Here is a 25,158-nt window from a genome sequence, read left to right on the forward strand (position 1 = left end):
TCCTTCTGTTACACTCTAGTATCATATGTGTCACAGTGTCCGAGTGTCTAAAGTATAGGCATTCATCTGTGTCAGCCTTTTGAAACCTAGAGAGGTAGGCCCTAAAACACCCGTGTCCTGTAAGCACCTGTGTCAGGAAATAATCCAGTCGCCTGTGGCCACAGTCCCCCAATCTCTTATGTTTGGGATCAGTATTTTCGTCCACTGTGCCACATCCTCCGTGTTGTTCCATTTTTTTTGCCATCTTTCAATTGACCTTGCCCTTTCCTGTCTTCTCTCGGCCATAGTAAAGTTTGGGCCTCTTTTCTTAAAGAGCTCTTTTCTTTCTACCGCGAAAACATGCAACAAAACACATCCAGTGATGGTCCATAAGTCTACCGCAGACACAGTCCTGTAGGCGCATGCCACTCGCAACAGACTTGTTCTGTCCACTTGTTTCATTTTTCCATTTTGGACTCCTAGGTGACTCCTAGGTACTTTACATGTTTTTTGGGTGTTAGACATGCTCCTGCACGTTTTAATGCGACACTTTTTTACGTCGAATTTTTTTTGTATACTTTTATAAAGTTTTTCGTTGTTTTTTGCTAGTCACCGTTGCTCCATTAAGTCCAATGTATTTTCTGTGATCCAAGCCTTCTTTTTTAGCTTTGAGCTGCCTTTTAAACTCTTTTCACAGATTTCCTTAACTATTGTTATAATTTTATTTAAGCGCTCATCGACATTCTCACTAATATTTTCCTAAACTAAATTTTTGTTCAGTTGTGTTTGAACCGTTTCCTAACTTTCTTTCCATATTTTTGCGAGATTTTTTTTTGACTGTTGTTACTGTGACCCAACGTCAGCACCTGGATAAGTTTTAGCTGATTTAATGCAGTTTCTAAACAATTTTTTTTTTAGAATAAAGTCGATTTGGTTCAGAATAATTTTATTTTTATTCTGCATTTGATTTCCAGATGTAGAGTCTTCTCGGTGGTAATTTTAAGCGATTATTAATTATAGTGGAATCGTGTTCTTGATTTTAATACATCCCTTGTATAATAGGAATTAGATAAAAGTCAGAATCGATGGACAACGTACGGAACCTATAGATTCAGGTAATGGAATAAGAGAGAGGGGTTTACTAAGCCCTATGCTATTCAATCTAATCATGGATAAACTCATGATGACAATATCATCAAGACAATAAAGAAAGAAGGTATAGAATGTAATAATAAGTAATACTCGCAGCTCAAAAGCCTTTAAAAACTAGTTCAAAGAGTCCATCATGTTAAATTATTTTGCTTTTGTAAAGGAACAATTTACAAGAGCAAATAATTTAATATTACAATATTAACCCAGAACACTAGAATAACAGTAATCAGAAGAACAGTAAAACAAACATACGCAAACTGAAAGTCAGTAAAGTTAGCATTGAACAAGTAATGAAAATAAACTACCCAGGGATTACCCCCCTCACATATGGAGACTTTGAAAAATAAGTAGGAGATTAAGTACACAGAGCAAATAGATTAGTAGATCACTTGAGCATACCATTAATATTAAGATTAACTAATTTATTGAAAAGATAAAAATAATCGCTCGCCAAAAACAAAATAACAAAAATTTTTGGTGAGTTGCAATAAATTCACAAGTACCTAATAAATTGTAACGATAAAGTTAGATTCACACTTCAACTAGATAATAATTAACCAAATAACTTTCTAGATATAACGATAACGTGTAGTAACAATTGTGGTATACTAAACGTTTTGAAGCCTACTAAAATATTAGAGAAATTAGAATGTACATCCGTCAATATCTCGTTTAAATATCTGTATATGCACCAGGTCTCGTGCATATAAATCAGCCCACTTTATAATTTATATTTTTTAGAAATTATATGTCAAATCAAAATAAACCTTTTTTTGCTCCCTGGACCCATTATCACTAAAGCTGAAGCTTATTGTTTTTGCGCAATCGTAACCCCAATCCCAGTTCACGATAACTTAGTCCTACATCCGCTAAAGTAACAGCTTGTACACATTCGTCGTTACTCATATGTCTTTAAATACGGTCCATGTCAACTAACATAATACAAAGCAGCAAAATAATTTGTTAAATTATAAACAATATTGTCGTTCTAAAACTGTTTTGTCAAATTTTCCATAGCCACCTACCTGTTTATATTCCATTAATGAATATTACAATTCAATAAAATCACGTTATGTTTTGAACGTACTTGGCTTTTTTGATAATAGAAATTACAAAATTACAAAATAGTGTTACAAAATAAGATGAGAAATTTTTATATCCCTTAAATAGATAAGTAATCTGAGCAGTATATATCCTACTCATAGAGTATATATATATAAAATGTGCACTCGTAAGTGAAAGGGATATTTTCGGTCAATTTGGAGATTAAAAAAGAAAAGAGTTGTGCTACTTTATCTTTTTATTGAATACGTTTCGCCCACTGTTCAATGGGCATCATCAGTTCATCTAAAAGAATGGTATAAGCGATACATCTAATATAAAAAACAATTAAGTAAACGATCTTACCTTTAAAAGATCTGTAGATATATATATATATATATATATATATATATATATATATATATATATATATATATATATATCACCGCCAATAAAAATCCTACTGTCAAAAATGTTCGAGCCAATCCCCGCACAAATCCCAACGCTATCCCCACGGCAACCTCCACCCAAACCACATCACTATCGACGGTATAATTGAATCGTCCTCTGCTTCCAGCACCATAATGCATTGGTTAGTGATCATTGATCAGTGTACTAGTGTATGTGAGCTCGGAAGACTGAGACCTCGGAAGAAGACATCGAAGAGGATGTAGAATGCTCGGCGCAATAATAATCGACGCGGTTCAACCCGGAAGACTGTTGAGTTTAATATTACTTCTTGTAATGATGACGTATAACAAACATCATTTTATGATATTTTATAGGTAGTTATAAAATATCATAAAATGGCGTATAACAAACGGATCAAATGTACTAAGACTGTAAAGGTAAAGTCGTATAAAACATTTTGAATTTACAAATATACAAATAAAATAAATGTCATTTTTCGAGATAAAAAATATCCTATCTCCTATTTTGGACCAACAAATACACGTTCACACAATTTTATTGTAATCGCTTCAGTGGTTTTTGAATATTAGTTTGGAAAAACAGCGTGACATGAGATTTTTATATATAAAGATATATTTATTATAAAATTAATTTGAATAGGAAATAGCAAATTTGGTTTAAGTTATAAGTTTTGCTTTAGAGACTATGAGAAAATACGGCGTCTTACCATTTATTGACAGAGACGCTACTACCGATTATCGGCTAGAAGGAACAGATCTTGTCATTGAGAAGGGAATGACTGTTTACATTTCTTTATTTGCTTTGATGAGGGAGGCGAAATATTTTCCTAACCCAGAACAGTTTGATCCTGACAGATTTGCGGATAAAAATTTTAACTGAGATGGTTTGGTGTATTTTCCATTCGGAGAAGGACCAAGGGCTTGTATGGGTAAGTATGTACACATGATGCCATATTTCCATATCTCCTCAAAATGCAGTAGGACCTGGTTACGCATATTAAAAGAGGAAGTCAATAAAAGGAAAATACCACTATTAGTAAGTCAGTAACATATCCAGGATACATAATTTATGTTTTTAAAAAACATACATACAAAAAAAATTAGAGTTTGGTGTTTATTGAGAGTAAACTAAATGTAAGACCAAGTACGTACCATATCGGGATAGTATTATGAGGTTTTATTCCTGGTTTTTCCTCATGATGTACTATGGAATCAATAACAGGAGAATTTTACTGTTCTCATTGCATGTGGTTGTCTTTTGAAAAACTAATCACCTGATATAATTTTTCTGAGAGATATACTCAAGTTAAAATCGAATGAACTATGTTACAATAAAGTCGTCCTAGGAACGCAACTCAGCAATATTGGCAATATTATTTTAAAGTCATATATTTTAAAATATATAATATATGTCTGAATTGTCAATATGAATGATTTAAATAAAATTAAATTATTACAAGAATTTTTCACACCAAGTAACAATTAAAACAAAATTTGTCTAATTTATTAATGTTTTGGCTTACTGCCAATAAAAATAGTAATTTTCAGACAAAAGGTAAGTAAAGGTAAAGTAAGGTAAATTTTGGTCTAACAATGGGCTCTAGTTTATCTCCATTATTAGCCGATATATTTATGGAAGATTTTGAAACAAATATTATTTCTAAACAAAATTTAAAACCCACAGTATGGTGGAGATATGTAGATGATGTATTCTCAATATGGCCTCATGGATCAGAGTTGTTGGACATATTCCTAAATGATATAAACGATAAAAAAGTGAACATTACTTTTATTCTCTATAAAATGATATGTGTTCGTTGGAGAATTAAATAACGTAACTCTGAATGAAATGCACAAATTTATTTAGATGTTAACAGTTTAGGGTATAAGACTATACTAAAATTAAGAATTACAAACTATATCCTAAAAACCTCTCATAGTTCTTGATAATATCGTAAACACTTCGAGATACTCAGCGTGGATGTTTATCATCTTCTAAGTAGTCTGAATATTGAGATAAAACACACACACACACAGTGGCGTGCTCGCCATAACACCTCCCTCCTGAAGACCGAAGCTGGGGTGTCCAAGAAGGGCTTCTTTAGCAGCTTCGAAGTTTTTACTTGTAGTGAAGAGCCTCTCATACTCCGTACGGGGCAGGTAGGTCCACATGGAACAAAAAAACCAACCGGCAATAACTTGTTGTGAGAAAGCCGTAGATGAAGTGTACCACAAGGTAATCGAATTATATATTGCAGTTATTATTGATTAAAATTCCTTTATAATATGGATAATTAAAGCTCATATCTACTACTTGTCGTGTTACACTTCAACTTCGTTTAGTTAATCGCATCATAAAATGGTTTTACATTATTAAAATGAAATTTTCGAAATGATATACATTTCTGCCATTCTCATCGTATAGATATAAAATATTCTTATTGTTAACGTCTAAGATTTGCTCATTAGAGTAGGAGAAATTATTTAAATTTAAGTTAGTTTTAATATTCTCAAATTCGGTATATTCATTTTGTTTTTGATGGACATGGTTTAATCGAATTCTTGGCAGAGCTTCTAATTTTAGTTTACTTACAATAGTATCGATTTTTTCAGTTACGTCAATAACATTATTACTTCGGACTTGATGTTCGTGTATATTATTTACACTAAGTATATTATGTTCCTGATCAGATTGAAACAATGGGATTTCCTCGCGATTAGCAAATAAAGTATTTAAACCAAAGTCAATAACACATTTATTCTTTTCTAAAAAATCATAACCAAGTATTCCATCAAAAGGAGAATTTATGTCAACTATATAGAATTTTTGAACACCCGAAAATAACTTAAAGTTTACGCTCTTTGTAACTTGAATTGGTTCGTTATTAATACCAAATATTTCAAAATTTTCATGATTAAAGTGATAAGAGTCTAAAATTTTACCTGGTTTCAATATTGATATAGCTGCCCCTGAATCAATTAATAATTTTATATTCAAATTTTTAATATGCGCGTAAAGAAGCGGTTTATTTGCTACTTGGTAAACTGTAACGTTGTCAGCGGCACTTGCTCTAAAGAAATCCTGATCAACTTCGATTTCTATTTCTTTTTCTGAACTATCGTTGTCGCAATAGGTATTATGAACAACATTGTGAGATTGTGGTTTACGATAACATTTTTCTGCTTTATGTCCATATTTATGACAAACAGTGCACTTTGGAATGTTTAATTTAATTGGTGGATTTATCGATTGATTTGTTGAACCGGGATCAGAAAATGTTTTTTGCGTACCTGCAGTACTTGAAAAAATTTCATTGTCATTATTTATAATTAATTTAGAAAAATTGTCATTTGTTTGTTTAAAATATTGTTGGTTTTCATAATCATTTAAAATTTGATTAATTTGAAGTAACGAACTAGGATTTAAAGAGCGAAGCATTTGACACAAAGGTTCTTTTATGCCCGTAATAGCGGTCAGAATTGCAGTCTTACTGTGAAAATTATTTAAACATTTTTTCTCAACATTGTTCAAATTTGAATCGTATTTGATAACTGTATTGATTCTTATTAATTGTTTTTCAATTCTATCAACGAAATTTGTAGGTTTTTCATTAGAACGTTGTTTAAAATGACATAACTCAAAATTTAGACACTGCAAATCCAAATTTTCACCAAACTGAGAAAGGAGAGCATTTTTTATCTCTTGCCATGTCGAAAATTCTTTCGAGCCAATGAAATCAAGAGCTTTTCCCTCTAACCTGCTTTTTACAATAAAAGGAAAAATTTGCAATTCCTCTGAGTCGAATTTTGCAAAAATGAAATCAACAGAATCTATAAAATAATGTAATTTTGAAGAGGACCCATCAAAAACATTTATAAGCTTGATAGCTTTGTCACAATTAATATAATTATTAGAAGTGGTAGCGGAAATTATTGGCGTAGTTGCTGTTACGTCGTTAGTTGCCATTGTATTATCAAAAATAAATTAAACAATTAAAAAAAAATGCAAATACTAGATATGATAGCTTAAAAATTTGAAAATTGCGAAACAGAGTAAATAAAAAAAATGAAAACAAATAAAAAATTAATATAATTCGACTAACCTCAAGTACTTCCGTGAGAACGTGGCTTTACACCGGAACGGGTTGAAAACGTTGCAGCGTCTACACTGGAACGGGTAGAGAACGGGTGGAGAACGTTGTACCTTCTGCATCAACTGGGTTTACACTGGAACTGGTCGAAATTCTAAACTATTTGTAGTCGGAATGGTAGCCGAGATGTTGCTTCTTCTGTGGAAATGCTTCACCGTTTCCAGGGTCGAGTGGCTTTTCACTAAAGCTGGTTGAGAAGATTTCACGAAGTTGCTAGTTGCGCCTCCCCAGAACTTCCGAATTACTTTGTGGCTTTACACAACAAGTGGCCTTACACTTGGAATTCTTCGAAGTTGCTTACGGGTTCATTCAGTTTTCCTTCCTCGTGGCCTTACACTCGGAACTCAAATACTAAGTCACTAATTCTCCAATTTTCCAATTAACGATAAAAATCGATTAAAAAAAGGCTTTACTTTTTCTAATTGGAAATCCTACTGACTGCGCCACTTTTATTCTCTATAAAATGATATGTGTTCGTTGGAGAATTAAATAACGTAACTCTGAATGAAATGCACAAATTTATTTAGATGTTAACAGTTTAGGGTATAAGACTATACTAAAATTAAGAATTACAAACTATATCCTAAAAACCTCTCATAGTTCTTGATAATATCGTAAACACTTCGAGATACTCAGCGTGGATGTTTATCATCTTCTAAGTAGTCTGAATATTGAGATAAAACACACACACACACAGTGGCGTGCTCGCCATAACACATTTACCATGGAAAAGGAATATAATAACACTCTATCTTTCCTGGATGTTTTAATCTTTAAGAACGATACTGGATACGAAACTCAGGTGTATAGAAAACCAACATACACCAACAGATATTTAAATTTCAAATCAAATTACAATATTAATATAAAAAAGGAAATCATTAAATCCTTATACGATAGAGCCAAAATTACTTGTTCTAACGAAAATTCGTTCTTGGAGGAAAAACAGTTGTTAACATCTGTTTTATTAAAAAATGATTATACTTTATCGTTTACAAATAAGGAATTTTCAACAATCGATCGAATAGAACAAAACAACTTAGAACGAGATCCTACTGCATATACAAGGAATAATACGAGGAAAATAACAATATCATACGTAAAAGGATTATCGGAAAAGCTTAAAAAGATAGGAAATAAATTCAACATTTCAACAACATTCAAAACAACAAACATATATATATACCTCTTTCAATATGGGTAACCAGATCCTACTACATTCTGCCGAGGAATTCGCGACACAATTGGTCTCATTTAGCATAATTAGAGCCGCTTCTTTGATTTTTCTCTTTTTACCATCCGTTTCTTTTAGGACTATATTTGAATCATTCCATTGATCCCTATGTTTATTATACCATGCGTGTTTACATATTTGAGATCTATCAAATTCTCTATTTTTAATATAGGATTGATGTTCACTTATTCTAACATTTAATGGGCTTGATGTTTCACCTAAATAAAACTGATCGCATTCACAAGGTATTTTATAAATGCAATTCTTTGTCCTTTCTTGTTCATTGTTAGGTTTGGTTTTGGACAAAATATATCTCAACGTGTTTGTTGTTTTGAATGTTGTTGAAATGTTGAATTTATTTCCTATCTTTTTAAGCTTTTCCGATAATCCTTTTACGTATGGTATTGTTATTTTTCTCGTATTATTCCTTGTATATGCAGTAGGATCTCGTTCTAAGTTGTTTTGTTCTAATCATGAATGTGTTGCTTGTGTGAGTCCATTTCAAAAGGTAAAAGAAATAATAAGTTAGACTTACTCACAATCAATTTAATTTAACTAATCGGACGACCGGTTTCGCTTTCTATAATATGCAAAGCATCTTCAGGTCACGATACAAAGTTAAAATGCTGAAAATAATAATCCCATATTAGGGTGTTGTCCAATAAAGATAAAAACAAAGATAAAAACATAGGTAGGTGATATAAATTATATAAATTACAGTAATTATGCCAATATTACATGTCTGTGGTTTTATAAATGAATAAAATGTTTAAGCAGACAAGGTACGACCCACAAATTGATAAAATAGTCTATTAAACTGTATAAAATTGGTTTATTTATACAGTTTAATAGACTATTTTATCAATTTGTGGGTCGTACCTTGTCTGCTTAAACATTTTATTCATTTATAAAACCACAGACATGTAATATTGGCATAATTACTGTAATTTATATAATTTATATCACCTACTTATGTTTTTATCTTTGTTTTTATCTTTATTGGACAACACCCTAATATGGGATTATTATTTTCAGCATTTTAACTTTGTATCGTGACCTGAAGATGCTTTGCATATTATAGAAAGCGAAACCGGTCGTCCGATTAGTTAAATTAAATTGATTGTGAGTAAGTCTAACTTATTATTTCTTTTACCTTTTGTTTTGTTCTATTCGATCGATTGTTGAAAATTCCTTATTTGTAAACGATAAAGGATAATCATTTTTTAATAAAACAGATGTTAACAACTGTTTTTCCTCCAAGAACGAATTTTCGTTAGAACAAGTAATTTTGGCTCTATCGTATAAGGATTTAATGATTCCCTTTTTTATGTTAATATTGTAATTTGATTTGAAATTTAAATATCTGTTGGTGTATGTTGGTTTTCTCTACACCTGAGTTTCGTATCCAGTATCGTTCTTAGAGATTAAAACATCCAGGAAAGGTAGAGTGTTATTATATTCCTTTTCCATGAAAATGTTCTCTTTTTTATCGTTTATATCATTTAGGAATATGTCCAACAACTCTGATCCATGAGGCCATATTGAGAATACATCATCTACATATCTCCACCATACTGTGGGTTTTAAATTTTGTTTAGAAATAATATTTGTTTCAAAATCTTCCATAAATATATCGGCTAATAATGGAGATAAACTAGAGCCCATTGTTAGACCAAAATTTACCTTACTTTACCTTTACTTACCTTTTGTCTGAAAATTACTATTTTTATTGGCAGTAAGCCAAAACATTAATAAATTAGACAAATTTTGTTTTAATTGTTACTTGGTGTGAAAAATTCTTGTAATAATTTAATTTTATTTAAATCATTCATATTGACAATTCAGACATATATTATATATTTTAAAATAGATGACTTTAAAATAATATTGCCAATATTGCTGAGTTGCGTCCCTAGGACGACTTTATTGTAACATAGTTCATTCGATTTTAACTTGAGAATATCTCTCAGAAAAATTATATCAGGTGGTTAGTCTTTCAAAAGACAACCACATGCAATGAGAACAGTAAAATGCTCCTGTTATTGATTCCATAGTAAATCATGAGGAAAAACCAGGAATAAAACCTCATAATACTATCCCGATATGGTAAGTACTTGGTCTTACATTTAGTTTACTCTCAATAAACAACAAACTCTAATTTTTTTGTATGTATGTTTTTTAAAAACATAAATTATGTATCCTAGATATGTTACTGACTTACTAATAGTGGTATTTTCCTTTTATTGACTTCCTCTTTTAATATGCGTAACCAGGTCCTACTGCATTTTGAGGAGATATGGAAATATGGCATCATGTGCATATGGAAGTCGATGATATGGTTAATATCAACTTAATTAGACATTTTTATAAAAAAATATATATATTTAATAATACAATAAATACATATAAACACGTTATGGTAAACGAGAAAATTTTATTGGAAGTCCGCATTTTGATTGTAGAGCTAATGATTTCGGTTCAAATTCAACTGGATCAGGAGTATCTTCGCATTTCTCAATATTAAATTTTAACAGAATATGTGAGAGACATGCAGCTACGGCTAAAAGTCCTAAGCGCTTACCTAAAAGTAATATTTATATTTTAGTTTATATAGATGACATCATAATCTTAATATTTATTAACAGTAATCATACATCTCATTTGTTTTAAAAGGGGGTCTAGCTCTAGCCGACCCAAAAAGTAAAGTATTCAACCAACAAAATTGTTGGACCCCTAGACCCAAACGTAACCTTAAAAAAATTAAAACGTGTTTTTTTGGTTTTTTGACAATATCTTTAGTTCTTATCATGGTAGAAACTCTATTTTTTTTTAATTTGTAGGATATTTTATTGTCTAAATTATTGTATTTTGAAAGATAATGTAGTAAAAGTTGTAAGAGCAAGTGATAGAATTTCAGTAAAACTAGTAGGTACTCAATAAAGCATGTCTGTATAATAGAAGGTGATTTTATTGCACATTTGGCTTAATCCAAAATATAATATAAAGCAAAACATGGAGGACTAGGTTTCGAAATCAAAATTATGCTGAACATGATATGACATGATATGAGGAATCCGCCAAGGAGACTCGCTCAGCCCGTTCTTATTCAATATGGCGATGAATCAAATAATTCACGAAGTAAGAAAACGACACGGATACCACATGGGAGCACATAAAATCACGATACTATGCTATGCCCATGATGCAGTACTAATTATTGTTGATAACGAAGATAACCTACAAAGGCAGCAAAATATTACAGCAAACAAACTTAATATGAGAATATCAGTAGAAAAAACTAAATGTATAGTGATCAGTAAAGAGCCGCGTAGATGCAAACTAGAAATAGACGGCAAAATTGTAGAACAAATAATGAAATTCAATTATCTAGGAGTAGAGATCAATAGTGACAGGGATATAAGAACAGAGACCACAAGGCAAGCATCAAAAGCGGCAAGAGTAAGTGGTTGCCTCCGAGAAACCATATGGAGAAACAAATATTTGACCATGGAAAGCAAAATGAAAGTATACGAGACAACAGTAAGACCAATCCTAACATATGCAGCGGAGACAAGGACCGATACAAGAAAGACGAAACAACAAATCAACAATATCGAAATGAAAGTATTAAGATCAATAGCGGGCATATCATTAAGAGACAGACAAACCAACAGAAGTATACGCGAACAATGCAAAATTTAAAATATTAACAGGTAGATAAAAACAAGAAAAAAAAACTGGAACGAACATCTAAACCGAATGGGATCAGATATATTAGCGAACATCTGTAAAAACAACAAGCCGTATAGCAGAAGACCCGTTGGAAGGCCGCCAAAAAGGTGGAAAGATAATGTACAGTCAACAATGACTGAAATAGAATAAGAGGCAGATAAACAGGAGTAATCCTAGTCGCGCGAAGACGAAGAAGAAGAAGAATGATATGCTAGAATTAGCAACAGCATTAAATATGGCGATTGGTATTAACAAATCCTTTGAAAGAGAGAAGGTTAACTTATTATATCTAAAAGTGAACCTAGAAAACTAAAAGGGACAGAGGATTATAAAATAGGTACTTCTTATTTGTTTTGTATGAAATTAAAAACAAATTGGTAAAAAGAAATAAAATAAGACTTACTCACAATCAACTTAATTTTACCACCAAAACAACCGGTTTCCCATACTACAATTTGCTAAGCATCTTCAGGTCTAACCGTACCAGGTAAATTAAACGCTGAAATTACAAATGCCCATATTAGGGTGCTCTCTTATAAAGAGAACAATTATTACAGTACTTATGCCAATATAACATGTCTGTGATTATTAATATGAATAAAATTGATGAAGCAGGTAAAGTAAAAACCCACAAATTGGTATAAGATAATCTATTGAGTTAAAATAAATTAGAAAATAACCAAAATACTGCTTACATGGCGGTACAAGAATTATTAATAAATGATTCGGAAAACATAGTTCAAACTATCCTGTATTGCTGGTGATGGGTAATCATCAGTTTTATTGTAACTGTTTTGACAATTAGCGAGGAAGTTCTTGAGGGGAGAGATATTAACTAGTGATATAGGAAGTAGACCTAAAGATGCTTACCAAATTGTAGTAAACGAAACCGGTCGTTTTGGTGGTAAAATTTAATTGATTGTAGGTCTTATTTTATTTCTTTTAACCTATTTGAAATGGACTCACACAGGTAACACATTCATGATTTAAAAACAAATTGTTATAAAACACATAGGAGAAACAAACTTAAAACTAATTTAGAAAATACTTGACTTACCCATACAAGCCCTTGGTCCTTCTCCGAATGGAAAATACACCAAACCATCTGAGTTAAAATTTTTATTAGCAAATCTGTCAGGATCAAACTGTTCTGGGTTAGGAAAATATTTCGCGTCCCTCATCAAAGCAAATAAAGGAATGTAAACAGTCATTCCCTTCTCAATGACAAGATCTGTTCCTTCTAGCCGATAATCGGTAGTAGCGTCTCTGTCAATAAATGCTAAGACGCCGTATTTTCTCATAGTCTCTAAAACAAAACTTATAGCTTAAACCAAATTTGCCATTTCCTATTCAAATTAATTTTATAATAAATATATCTTTATACAGTGATGAGTGTCTTACCACCCGGCAAAATAGCGGAAAGGATAGAAGACAGATTAAGTTGTGAGATAGTATGAGAGAAAGCTAGTTCTTGACGTGGCTATTTCACTTCAGTCATAATTACACGGATGACCTCGAAAATATTTTATTTTAATAATTTCTGATGTTAGAATAAATGATTGAATAAATTAAGATATATTATAGTAAAAAACATTAATTATTAGCGATTTTAAATTATTAATTTTTAAGTTTATTTAATAATAAAAATAACTTAACTGAAATACTTGATTAAACTAAAGGTAGGTATGTTCTATTCTAAAACAATTGTGTGTGGAATTGGCATAATAGTTAGAGACGTTTTCTAGTGACAAGAAGATTGGAGGTTCAATTCACACCAAGGATAAAATTTTTGTTTTAGTCAATCAAAAAATATTAGAAAATATGATACATATTAGGTAAAAAGTTTTCGAAAAACTCATTATTTACAATTTATTCTTATTCCAATGTTAAAAAATAGAAATACAAAATAATTTAATTTCAGTTTTACAGTCTTCAGTTGTGATTGCAAAATAATCCGGTTAAGACTGTTTAATGCCAAATCCATCACTAAATTCTCAGTGTTAATATCAATTCCTCTGTACAGGTATTGATTTTCAAAACAATTAACAACATTGTAATGGATGCGCGTGAACAGCTGCCTGCTTTACAGCTTACCAAATCATCAAGCCATCAAAAATAATAACATACCGAGAAGTGTTTTTGCACGGTAAACAGAAACTTTTTATTGAAAAAACAATTCGTGAAAATGGTTTTAACGGTCGAGGAAAAAGTGCAAATTGTTGTCTGGCATGTGAATGGATTATCAGACAACATGATTAGACAACAATTTGTAAATATGTTTCCAAATAGGCCGGCTCCAGCACGATCAACAATTCAGTCTATTATACGTAATTTTTTTACTTATGGATCCGTGTTCACTCCAAGAGGAGTTCGTAGACGAAGGGAGATAAATCCAGATTTGGAACTAAGGGACGCTTTGATTTGTGCAAGTGTTGAGCAAAATCCTACCCAATCAACATCTCGTCTCGGAGAACAATATGGAATTTCAAGAATTAGAGTAGGTAAAATTTTGAAAAGACATGGATACCGTCCCTATAAACTTCATAAATCCAACGAACAATTTCCTGGGGATCAATATAGACGTTTAGAATTTTGTCAAACTGCAATGGAAATGTCACATCAAGATGAACATTTTTTTAGAGAACGTTTTGTTCACCGATGAATGTACGTTTTCATTGCAGGGCCGTCACATTGCAAGGTTTATTTGAACATATTGTAAATACGTTTATTTACAATATTTTTTTTTTATTTTTGTAGAATTTTTACTTATTTAAACATTCTTTAAACGTTCTTTTAATTTTGAAGAATTTTTACTTTATTTTCGAAAGTACGGCGATACTTTTTTTTTCAATAAGATATTTGTCTTTAACTTTAAACACTTCTAATACTAGTAACGACTGACATAAATGTTTAACGATTCAAAGCAAAACGATCTCTGCATAATTTCAAATTATTAAAAAAAAAAAAAGAAAACCACATGTGGGTTTTGAACTCTAATCGTCTGCGACGTCTTTGTCGAATTCTTACCACTAATCCACGAAGGATAGTGATTATTGCGTGACAAGAGTGTATGAAACTCCCCACATCATAATAGAAATTATTCTTGGTTAATAATTTAAAACTTTAGATTAAATAATTACTATTAATTAAATTATTTTATTCACATTTTTGCTTTATTGTGGTCAATCAGTTTTTACTTTATGCGAAATTAAAAAATGGAAATACGTCACACCCTACGTTACACATAATAATTATGACCGAGGTGATTTAGCTCGAAGCTAACGTCTAAAGGTGTGAGACTATCGATTTATAATGTTAATTATAGGTTTCTACCGATTATTTCCCACCTCTACTACTTTCATCTCTTTTTATTTCACAACGTATTATATTTTCTATTTTTTGCGTTATTTTGCCGGTTCTTAAGGCACTCATCACTGTATATAAAAATCTCATGTCACGCTGTTTTTCCAAACTAATATTCAAAAACCACTGAAGCGATTACAATAAAATTGTGTGAACGTGTATTTGTTGGTCCAAAATAGGAGATAGGATATTTTTTATCTCGAAAAATGACATTTATTTTTTTTTGTATATTTGTAAATTCAAAATGTTTTATACGACTTCACCTTTACAGTTTTAGTACATTTGATCCGTTTGTTAAACGTCATTTTATGATATTTTATAACTACCTATAAAATATCATAAAATGATGTTTGTTATACGTCATTTTGTTTTATAACTTTTTTTATAATAAATCGAGAACAACTAAATCTATTTGTCTTATTTTGGTTCTGAAATATTTATTTTGAAGTCCTAGCAAGGTCTAATAGATGAGAAAATATGATGAAATTATAAGGAGAATAGTAGAAGCAAAGATTTTATTTTCTCATACAAATATTTACATCATACCCTTATACAAAATGTTTTATACGACTCTACCTTTACTACAGTGGTAGCTCATTTAAACATTAAGTAGTGTTTAACAAACTTAACACTTAACTTAACAAAAGAGCAGTTTTATTTTCCCATACAAATAATTATAATATACTGATCTATACCATATACTATCAGATATAAACTTTTATTAGTTGTAGGTATGTAACGTGTTTTAAAAAATGCGATTTTTACTCGAGAGTAAAATGTTTTTATTTTTGACAGAAATATTTATGTTTAGAACTAAAAATAATTATTTAATAATAATTAAAATGTTTAATTAATTCTTTGGCATTAATTCGTTCTTAAGTTTTATTTTATTTATTAATTTCTTTATCATACACCAAACAAATGGTGAAGCTATTATGTGAATAGTAATCTTTTTATTTGTAAATAAAAATCTATAGACCATTATATAATTTCACACAGTTTTATTTTGCATGTGATAATAGTGAATAAGTGTTAGTTTACAGGCACTTCCATTGTCAAAATGTAACAAACCTAGTACCTATACATACTATTTTGATTTTATTATGATTCTGCCGTGTATTATCTTATATAATTATTATTAATAACAGTACTCACATTTAAATTAAGTTTTGTGTATTATTTACACTGCTACTTCAGTTTATTTTCAGTGGTAATTTTAGGTTACGTTTATTGTCATTTATATTTATATTAATATTAATATAAATGTACAGGAAGTTCGGAAAATACTTCAAGACCTGAAGAACAGAAAAGCGGCAAGTAAAGACGGGATATCAAACGAGTTATTGAAATATTGTGGAGCAGCGATGACAGAACAATTAACAACATTAATTATTAAAATTATAAAACACAATAAAATACTGACACAGAGAGGACAAAAAGGATGTTAGAAACAGCAGAGATGAAAACACTGAAAAATTGATGGTAAGTCACTATGGGACAGAACTAGAAGTACAGATATACGACGTAGATGCAAGGTAGAGAACATCAAGAACTGGATAAGAAACAGAAGAGTAAAATGGAACGATCATATAAGCCGAATGACAACAAATAGAGTAGTAAAGATGGCAAGAGACGGTTCCCCAATAGGAACACGATCAGTAGGAAGACCACGAAAACGATGGAATGACAACTTACTGGAGGCACATTGAAAAACAGACAGAGTCATGTCTATATAAAAAGAAGAAAAAGAAGAAGAAGAATATTAAAATACCGGAAGAATGGAGAACAAGCGGAAAGGAGAAAAAAAAACAGCCAGAAAACTACAGAGGTATAAACTTGTTAAACACTACGCTAAAACTTACAACTAAAATTTTACAAGCGCTAATAAATCAAAGGATAAGTTTAGCAGATGAACAACAGGGTTTTCGTAGTGAAAGATCGTGTACAGATGCAATATTCGTTATTAAGCAAATTACTAAGAAATTACTAGAGTATAATAGACCAGCATTTCTGTGTCTGATTAACCTAAAGAAAGCGTTTGACAGAGTACGACTCAAAGATGTAATCCATCTTCTGTATAATAGGGAAATTCCCCTAAATATTATAAAAACTATCGATAAAATCTGCCAAAACAACAAAATGGAAGTCAGAGTAGATGCACAACTTACAGAACCTATAGAAATAGGCAGTGGAATAAGACAAGGGGATTCATTGAGCCTAATGCTCTTCAATTTGATCATGGATGAAATCATTAAAACCGTTAACAAAGGAAGAGGATACAGAATGGGAAACAAAGAAATCAAAATACTTTGTTACGCAGACGACGCAACATTGATAACCCAAGATGAAGATAGTCTGCAAAGACTGGTCCACAGATTTAACATAAGTGCAAAAGAATTTAATATGACAATCTCATCTCAGAAAACTAAAACCATAGTAGTCAACAAAGAACCAACCAGACGTAAAATAGAAATTGATGGCATCAGCCTTGAACAAGTAATAGAAATAAAATACCTGGGAATTACACCGTCTAGCTTAACAGCTATGCCTTCATAACACTATATGGCGAAAGAGACACATTAACCCTGAGATGAAGTCAAGAATTTATAAAGCCAGTGTAAGACCAATAATGACATACGCCTCAGAAACAACACCCGACACAGCCACAACGCTACTGGAAACGGCAAAGATAAGAGTACTGAGAAGAATTACAGGAAATACGCTAAGGGATTGAAAGAGAAGTGAAGACATTAGAAGAACATGTAACGTACAGTGTATAAATGAATTTACAAAAAATAGAAAAAAAGAATGGAATAACCACATAATCAGAATGGAGAAGACCCGTGTCGTCAAAATAGCATTGCTAAAGTGCGTGTCCTCCAAGTACAAATACCTGGCAGGACCCTGGGCTACCTATCTTTCGACATACGCCCATAGTGAAACCTCTGCCCCTACGAGTCCGACACCAAAGTGAAGGTGCCACGCAGCGTGTGCAAGTCATACCACGTGGGGGCTTCACCCTCCCCGTAGTACCTGTGTTGCGAGTACCTCACCTACCCGTTATTCCCATACCACGGGCGGATAGGCTCGGCAGGCGGAGGAATTTCCACCTCGCACGTAGACAGGTCGCCGCCGAGGATCTCTCCTCTACCACTCTTGGATCTCCCGGTGTGATCTCCCCGGTACGTGCCGGGGCACCCACACCACGCCTGATACAAGGTCAGGAGAGGTATGTACGGGCCCAGCTCGTTCAACCTCACCAGGCTCTTTTGGAATGGGAGTAGAGTGGTCCCACGAGAGTCTCGTCTCGGATACTAGGAATGTAGAGCGGTGACCGTGTCGCCGAAGCGACCGTGTGCGTTTCTACCAACCCGACACCTCAAGCGACGGCTGTCCACCTACCTATTCCCACTTATTAGTCGCCTCTTGCGACAGGCAGGGCTTTCTGACCCCGGCCGTATTCTTATCTCCGCGAGTCGGATGGAGCGTCAAAATAGCAAGAGATAAGTCACCAATTGGCAGAAGGAGTATCAAATGACCACGCAAAAGATGGAGTGACAACCTTCCATAGAGGTATTAATCCGCCAATGAACAAGCAGCATTGCTTATAAAGAGGAAGAAGAAGAAGAAGTTTGTTGTCATAAAATTCTATAAAATATTAGAATAAAATAAGAAAACAGGTGGATTTTTCCACCTTTTCGTTCTCCAATGGCCCAACATTCCAAATCGAGTTTTGGCGTCCTTAAAACTATGCCTCCAACCTTGCCGGTCCGCGCCACTCTTCTTTAGGTTCTCCCGTCTAGCAAATTTTGTGCGTCGGCTCCACTCCATCCTTCCACCTTTTCCGTGGCCTTCCTTTTGGTCTTGCGCACTGAATTTGACTATCTAGGGCTCTTTTTAGCAATCTTTCGGTCTCCATTCTCACATGATCAGCCTATAGAAGTATCTGAAGTTTAACGAATTCTGAGATTGGTGCCTCTTTAGACAGTTAGTAGAGTTCATGGTTGTACCTGGATCTCCATACTCCGCTTTCGGTAATAGGTTCAAATATTTTCCTTAAGACTTTTCTTTCGAAGGCTTCCAGCCTTGTGCCATCTGTCATTACCCATGTCTTGCATCCATAACATACTATGGGTCTGATAATAGTTTTGTAGACACTGATTTTCGATCTCCAGTGTGTGTTTTTGGAGCAGAACACATGGGCAAGTGAAACGTAAGCTTTGTTGCTCTTTTTACCCTTTATATAAATAAAATCGAAATAAAATTCAGAAATTCAAAGAAGAATAGTTTCTTCTTTCTGAATTGCTGATTCTTATTTTAATTTTATTCAACTATTTTTTTAAATTGTTTTAAAGCATATCAATTATCATTTTTTGTAAAATATCCCAAAGAAAATCAAACCTCAACAATGCATGTAGCCAAGCCGCAAGACGTAAACGAATTGCAAGGGCTAATAGATCGGGTGAACGAACTACTCAATTAAATGAAGATCGAAAAATGAGGTCAGCAGATAACCGTGCAAAAGAATCTCTTACACATCGTGACTAACGAGACCGACAGAATATATTCAGAACGAGAGCTGCACCTGAGTAGTATATAGCTACATGCAGAGCGAGAAAGACAGCGAATCAACCGCGAATTTACACCTATATCATTTGTTCGTCCTGCATTTGAATATGCCCCAGACATTAATTATTCTGCACGTATGCCAGTATTGTCAGACATTAAAGTTTCACAATAAAGTAATTGGCATCTGTTGCGCATCAGAAAAAGTTGTGTTGCCGTCTCTTGCCACTCCACCAGGACCTTTAAAATTACTTATTACTGGTGATTCAAAAAATTGTTAGATGGTGGACGAACAACACATGCAGTACTCAAGCTACCATTAGACGTTCATAGCAAACCAAATGCCATGTCTAACATTAAAAAAAGAAGTGGAATGGTTACAGTGATGCAAACGAGTTCAGTTTGCAATGTACTATGGCTCATAAACGTTTACACTTAAGATTTCGTATTTATATACTTTCTGCCAAAACTTACCTTGGAGCAGATATCGGTTCAGATCATAATCCCATAGTAGCCACATTACGAACCAAATTGAAGCTGATTAAAAACCCACACAAAGTAGAATTGATAATAAGGGAATACGGAAACAACCAATAAAGAAACAAATTGTAAAACCTCTTATTAAAATAGTCATAACATTAATCAGAAATAGGAGAATATAAAGCATGCAATAATTAAAAATATTGATAAATGAAAACTTAGGACCAAAAAAAAAGAAAACATAAGGACTGGATAAATAAAGAGATACTACTATAAATGAATGAAAGAAAATCATTTAAATTAAAACATTCAATTAAATATAATGAAACACATCGATTAATTTTAAAGAAAATAAAAGAAACTAAAGAGAAATTGAGAAGAAATATGATTAGAGAACTAACAGGAAGGAGAAAAACACTTTAAACTAGGCAACTAAGATATACAAGTGGTGCACTTATAAGAGATATAAACCAGAAAATGCAGAGATGGGAACAATATATAGCACAGTATTTTAAAGACAAAGAGAGAACAGAAGCACCAATATGCAATGAAGCAAGCTAAAAGTGGTAAATCTTTCGGGCCTGATCAACTTGCCATAGAATTACTCAAAATTGTGGATACTGAATCTATTGACCTTCTTTTGGATCTATTCAATACCATATAATATATAACAGCTTCCAAAAAAGCCAATGCAAAGAAGTGCAATAAAGATTGCACCATAGCCTTAATGAGTCATATCTTGAAATTGTTTTTAAAAGTAATTCACTATAGAATACATAAGAAATTAAATGAAGGCAGAAGAAATACACAAGTGAGATTTAGGAAAGGTCTGGGAACACGGCATGCAGTTTGTAGTGAGTGTACTTTCGCAGAGATAGCTAGATATGAATCAGAAAGTATATGCTTATTTCATTGATTTTGAGAAAGCATTTAACAGAGTGCAGCATAATCGGCTTGAAGAAATTTGCTTAAATAAAAACATGGTGTATTTTATCACCATTATGTTTTAATTTATGTAGTAAAGCCATCTCAGAATTATCGTTGGCGGAAGTCAATGAGGGCCTAATAATAAACGGTGCCACTTAATAAAATAAGATATGCTGACGACAAAGTCCCTCTGGCGGGAACACTACAAGAACTGCAACCTTGCTCAACAACTAAATATACATTGCAACGATTATGGACTAACAATAAATTTGAATAATACCAAGTTCATTATATTTACAAAAACACAAAACATCAAAATTAAGCTAGTAATAATTAATTGAAAAAATGAGCAAATATTTCACAGAAATACCTTGGAGTATGGATCACGGAAGATATTGATCAAACAAAAGCAATAAGATGCCGCACAAAAATTGTAGGGTAACTTTTAACAGAAGGGGAAAAATATTCTGTAATCGCAATATCAATATACGCTCCGAATGCGAATCCTTCGATGTTATATTTTCTCCGCCATTTTGTATAGAGTAAGGCCTGGACACTGAAGCAATCCAAAATTAAGAACCACATATCATTCGATATGTGTGGTGTTACCGGAGTATTCTGAAAATACCATAGATGGATCGCAAAACAAACGCACAATTCTCGAACAACTAGTACTTGTACAACAAGTACTAGTTGTTCAACACTAGTACAACAATGCTTCTTCTTCTTCCTTCTTGTATGTAGGCTTTAAAGCCTGTTTCTTCTTCAATATTAGCCTCCTAAATTGTTTAAATTGTCGCAACATCTTTTTCTTGGTCTGCCAATACTTATTCGTCCATTTTGTGACTTATCTCGTGCTATTCGTACTATCCTATCCTCTGCCATTCTACTAATGTGATCGTTCCACTTCTGTTTTCGTTTTGTCACCCATCCATTTATGTCTTCTATATTGCATGCTCTTTTTATGTTTTCGCTTCTCTCCCTATCCAACAGACTTTTTCCTGATATTCGTCGGAGTATATTCATCTCTGTTGTTTCTAGTAGTAGTCTCGTTTTAGATTTGTCAGGTTTTGTCTCCGCCGTGTATGTTAATATAGGTCTAATTGCTGCTTTATAGATTCTTGTTTTTGTGTCTTTTCTTAGTTGTTTGTTCTTCCAGATTGTGTTATTAAGAGATCCCGCCGCTTTACTTGCTTTTAAGCTTTGTTGTTGTACTTCTTCAACATCTCCGTAACTATAGTTTATTTTTATGAACGAGAGAGTAATTAGCATAATTTTAACTGGTAGCTCCGACCACTCCATGGTCGTGCTCAAGATTAATTGAAAAATTACTTTGAATAATTGTAAAAAATAAATGAATTATTTCAGTGTTATAAAGTGTTATGTGTATGTAAACAAAAGTGACCTCTTTTATCACACACTATATTAGAACTGACTGGCCTACATTAAAAAGGGTTTTAAAAAATTCACATTTTTTTTAATTTTTAAAAATTACAAAAGAGAAAAAGAGTTTTTAAAACCGTCTAAGGTATGTTAAATAGATGAATAAAAATATTAATATAAAACTTACAGCTACTTGTTACAAATCCAAATCAGATTCAGAAGATGAACTTTCAGAACCAAGATTTATAATAACTGGCTCGATCATTTTATCAGTAATATTGTCCAGCTTCCACATTTTTTCCTCTTCTTTAATAGTGTGATTTACTGCCTTTTCCCAGTTTTCAGGTTTTACATTATTTTACGGCCTCCAAAAACAACTGTTTAACATCATGAATTTTAAAAGTGGTATTTTTTCTTGAAACTTCACTCTTTATCTGTGCCCATACCAGTTCAATCGGGTTTAATTCACAATGATATGGTGGGGATCTAAGTACTGTCATTCCACGATTTTTGGCAATTTCATCAATTTCGTATTTTTTAAATTTTTCTTTATGAAGGGCACACAACGAATAAAGTTCCTTTCTTATAGATCCGGGATGGTACGTAATATTTTTTGAACTCGGCCAATTCTGCAAGTCTTTTTTTAACCACTTGGTTGTGGGCAGTCCTTCTATAAGTCTGGAGTGATAACTTGCATTATCCATTACTATTACACAGTTCTTAGGAAGAAGATCTATCATTTGTTCGAACCATTCTTGAAAGACATCAGCGTTCATGTCTTCATGGTAGTCACCGGTACGAGTTGATTCAAAAAAGTTAATAAACCACCTTCAACAAAACCGTCTGAACTGCCAATGTGTACTATTATCAGCCTGCGTCCCTTTCCTGATGGTGGGTTTAAACCAGTAGATAAGTTATTTACAAAAGCGTGCCTTTGACTTGTAACAGTTTCATCCTGCCAAAATTTATTTGGTGTATGACCCTCGTTGATCCATGTTTCATCAAGATAAAATATTTTTCTTTTTTGGTTTCTCATTTCCTTTATGGTTCTTAGAAAATGTCTTCTCCATATGACAATATCGCTTCTTTCTAATAAAATAGACTTTCTGGGATTCTTTTTCCAGCGGAAGCCTATTTCTGTTAAAAGTTTCCATAACGTACTTCGACTTATTTCTGGGTAATCCTTATCATCTCGAACTGAGATAAGAACTTTATCCAATGTTGGAAATTCTTGTCTAAAGAAGAATTCATGCACTTTCCGTCGAAGTCCTTCTTTGAAATGATATTCTATTTGAAATTTTGGTTTCCCTGGAGCATTACGTGGCATTTGAAAACTACCACATTTCTCTTCTTTAATAACTCTGTAAATCGTAGATTTCCCAACAGCAAGTGTACTGCTAACTAACTTAACGGTCTCATCAACACTTTCACATAAACGTTTGTCTGTAAATGATTTAAAACAATTAAATATTAATGTTTTTTCATTAACTGTTAGAGGACCAATTTTTCGGCGTTTACACGGCACTTTCAAATTTTCCATTACTAGACTTCCAAACACTAGTATACACAATAAACTGCACCTTGCAACTGAAGTACCTACTTTTAGTGAACTGTTAAGAATTTTGAATACGCCACTTGGACCTTCCTATATACAAAATGGAAAAACCCACTATCACATTTTCTGTGGAATAAGTTTAGAAGGTAATTATCTAGTCAATTACTGTCGTAGATTCCTGGAACTAAAGAATTAAATGTTTGATTGTTGAAACCCTTACTTCGTGGAATGCACTCATTTCAGATAAAATAAAACGTTTTATTTTATCTAAAGAATTAAACTTTATTTTGCAAATAGGCAAAGAATTAAACTTTATTTTGCAAATAGATAAAATAAAACGTTTTATTTTATCTAAAGAATTAAACTTTATTTTGCAAATAGGTAGGTACTTATTAAACTTTTATTGGTTATATATAACCAATAAAATAAACATCTTACATTTCTTGAAAATTCATTAGTACCTGTTAACCTCCATTACTCCGACACTGGCAATCTTATTTAGGGATTAGTAATCCTTACAACTATTGTATTCTATTCTGCTCCAACCTTTATACCTGGTGGTCATACTCAATTTAAAATTGTTTTCCTATATACTTCTGTAAACTTGTTGACAAATATCTGTTTTTCATTGAGTCACCCGTATCAACAGTTTAGGGATTTGCATACATAATTTATTGTTTTATTACTCTCTCATACATAAAAATACACATTTTTATAGCCCTTTTTCTATCCGAATTGTCGAATAAAGGCCTCTCCCATTTCTCGCCATTCATCCCTGTTGTGTGCTAGGCGTTTCCACATTGGTCCTGCGACTCTTTTGATATCGTCGCTCCAGCGCATTTGAGGTCTTCCTCTTGGTCTCTTCGCATCGTACGGTCGCCAGTTTCCGACTTCTTGGTTCCATCTACCATCTTCGAGACGTTCGTTGTGTCCAGCCCATTTCCCATTTTAATTTAGCTGCTTGTTTCGCGGCGTCCTTTATTTTTGTTCCGGATTGCTTCGTTCGTTTGCCGATCTATTAGTGAGATACCAAGCATCTGTCGTTCCATGGCTCGCTGAGTTTTTCGAATCTTGTCCATGTTCTTTTTTGTGAATGTCCAGGTTTGAGCTCCGTAAGTGAGAACGGGAAGGATACAAGAATCGAACACTTTGGTTCGAAGGTTT

The 25,158-nt window shown here is 32.7% G+C and overlaps 2 protein-coding genes across 2 annotated transcripts in view; both read right to left on the reverse strand.

The window, feature by feature from the left end:
* The window catches only part of LOC140449077 (uncharacterized), a 134,068-nt gene that overhangs the window by 55,655 nt on the left and 53,255 nt on the right, over positions 1 to 25,158 (reverse strand). The window contains exon 6 of the mRNA XM_072542220.1: positions 5,461 to 5,894. Within this exon, the coding sequence (XP_072398321.1) occupies positions 5,461 to 5,894 (434 nt within the window). The remainder of the gene's footprint in view (positions 1 to 5,460; positions 5,895 to 25,158) is intronic.
* The window catches only part of LOC140447892 (cytochrome P450 6j1-like), a 37,854-nt gene continuing 23,045 nt past the window's right edge, over positions 10,350 to 25,158 (reverse strand). The window contains exons 4-5 of the mRNA XM_072540811.1: positions 12,778 to 13,026; positions 10,350 to 10,569 (exon numbers count right to left, since the gene is read on the reverse strand). Coding sequence (XP_072396912.1) covers positions 10,403 to 10,569; positions 12,778 to 13,026 — 416 coding nt within the window. The 3' untranslated portion in view covers positions 10,350 to 10,402. The remainder of the gene's footprint in view (positions 10,570 to 12,777; positions 13,027 to 25,158) is intronic.

The sequence above is a fragment of the Diabrotica undecimpunctata genome, chromosome 8 (assembly GCF_040954645.1).
Source record: "Diabrotica undecimpunctata isolate CICGRU chromosome 8, icDiaUnde3, whole genome shotgun sequence".
In the NCBI taxonomy this organism is placed as follows: Eukaryota; Metazoa; Arthropoda; class Insecta; order Coleoptera; family Chrysomelidae; genus Diabrotica; species Diabrotica undecimpunctata.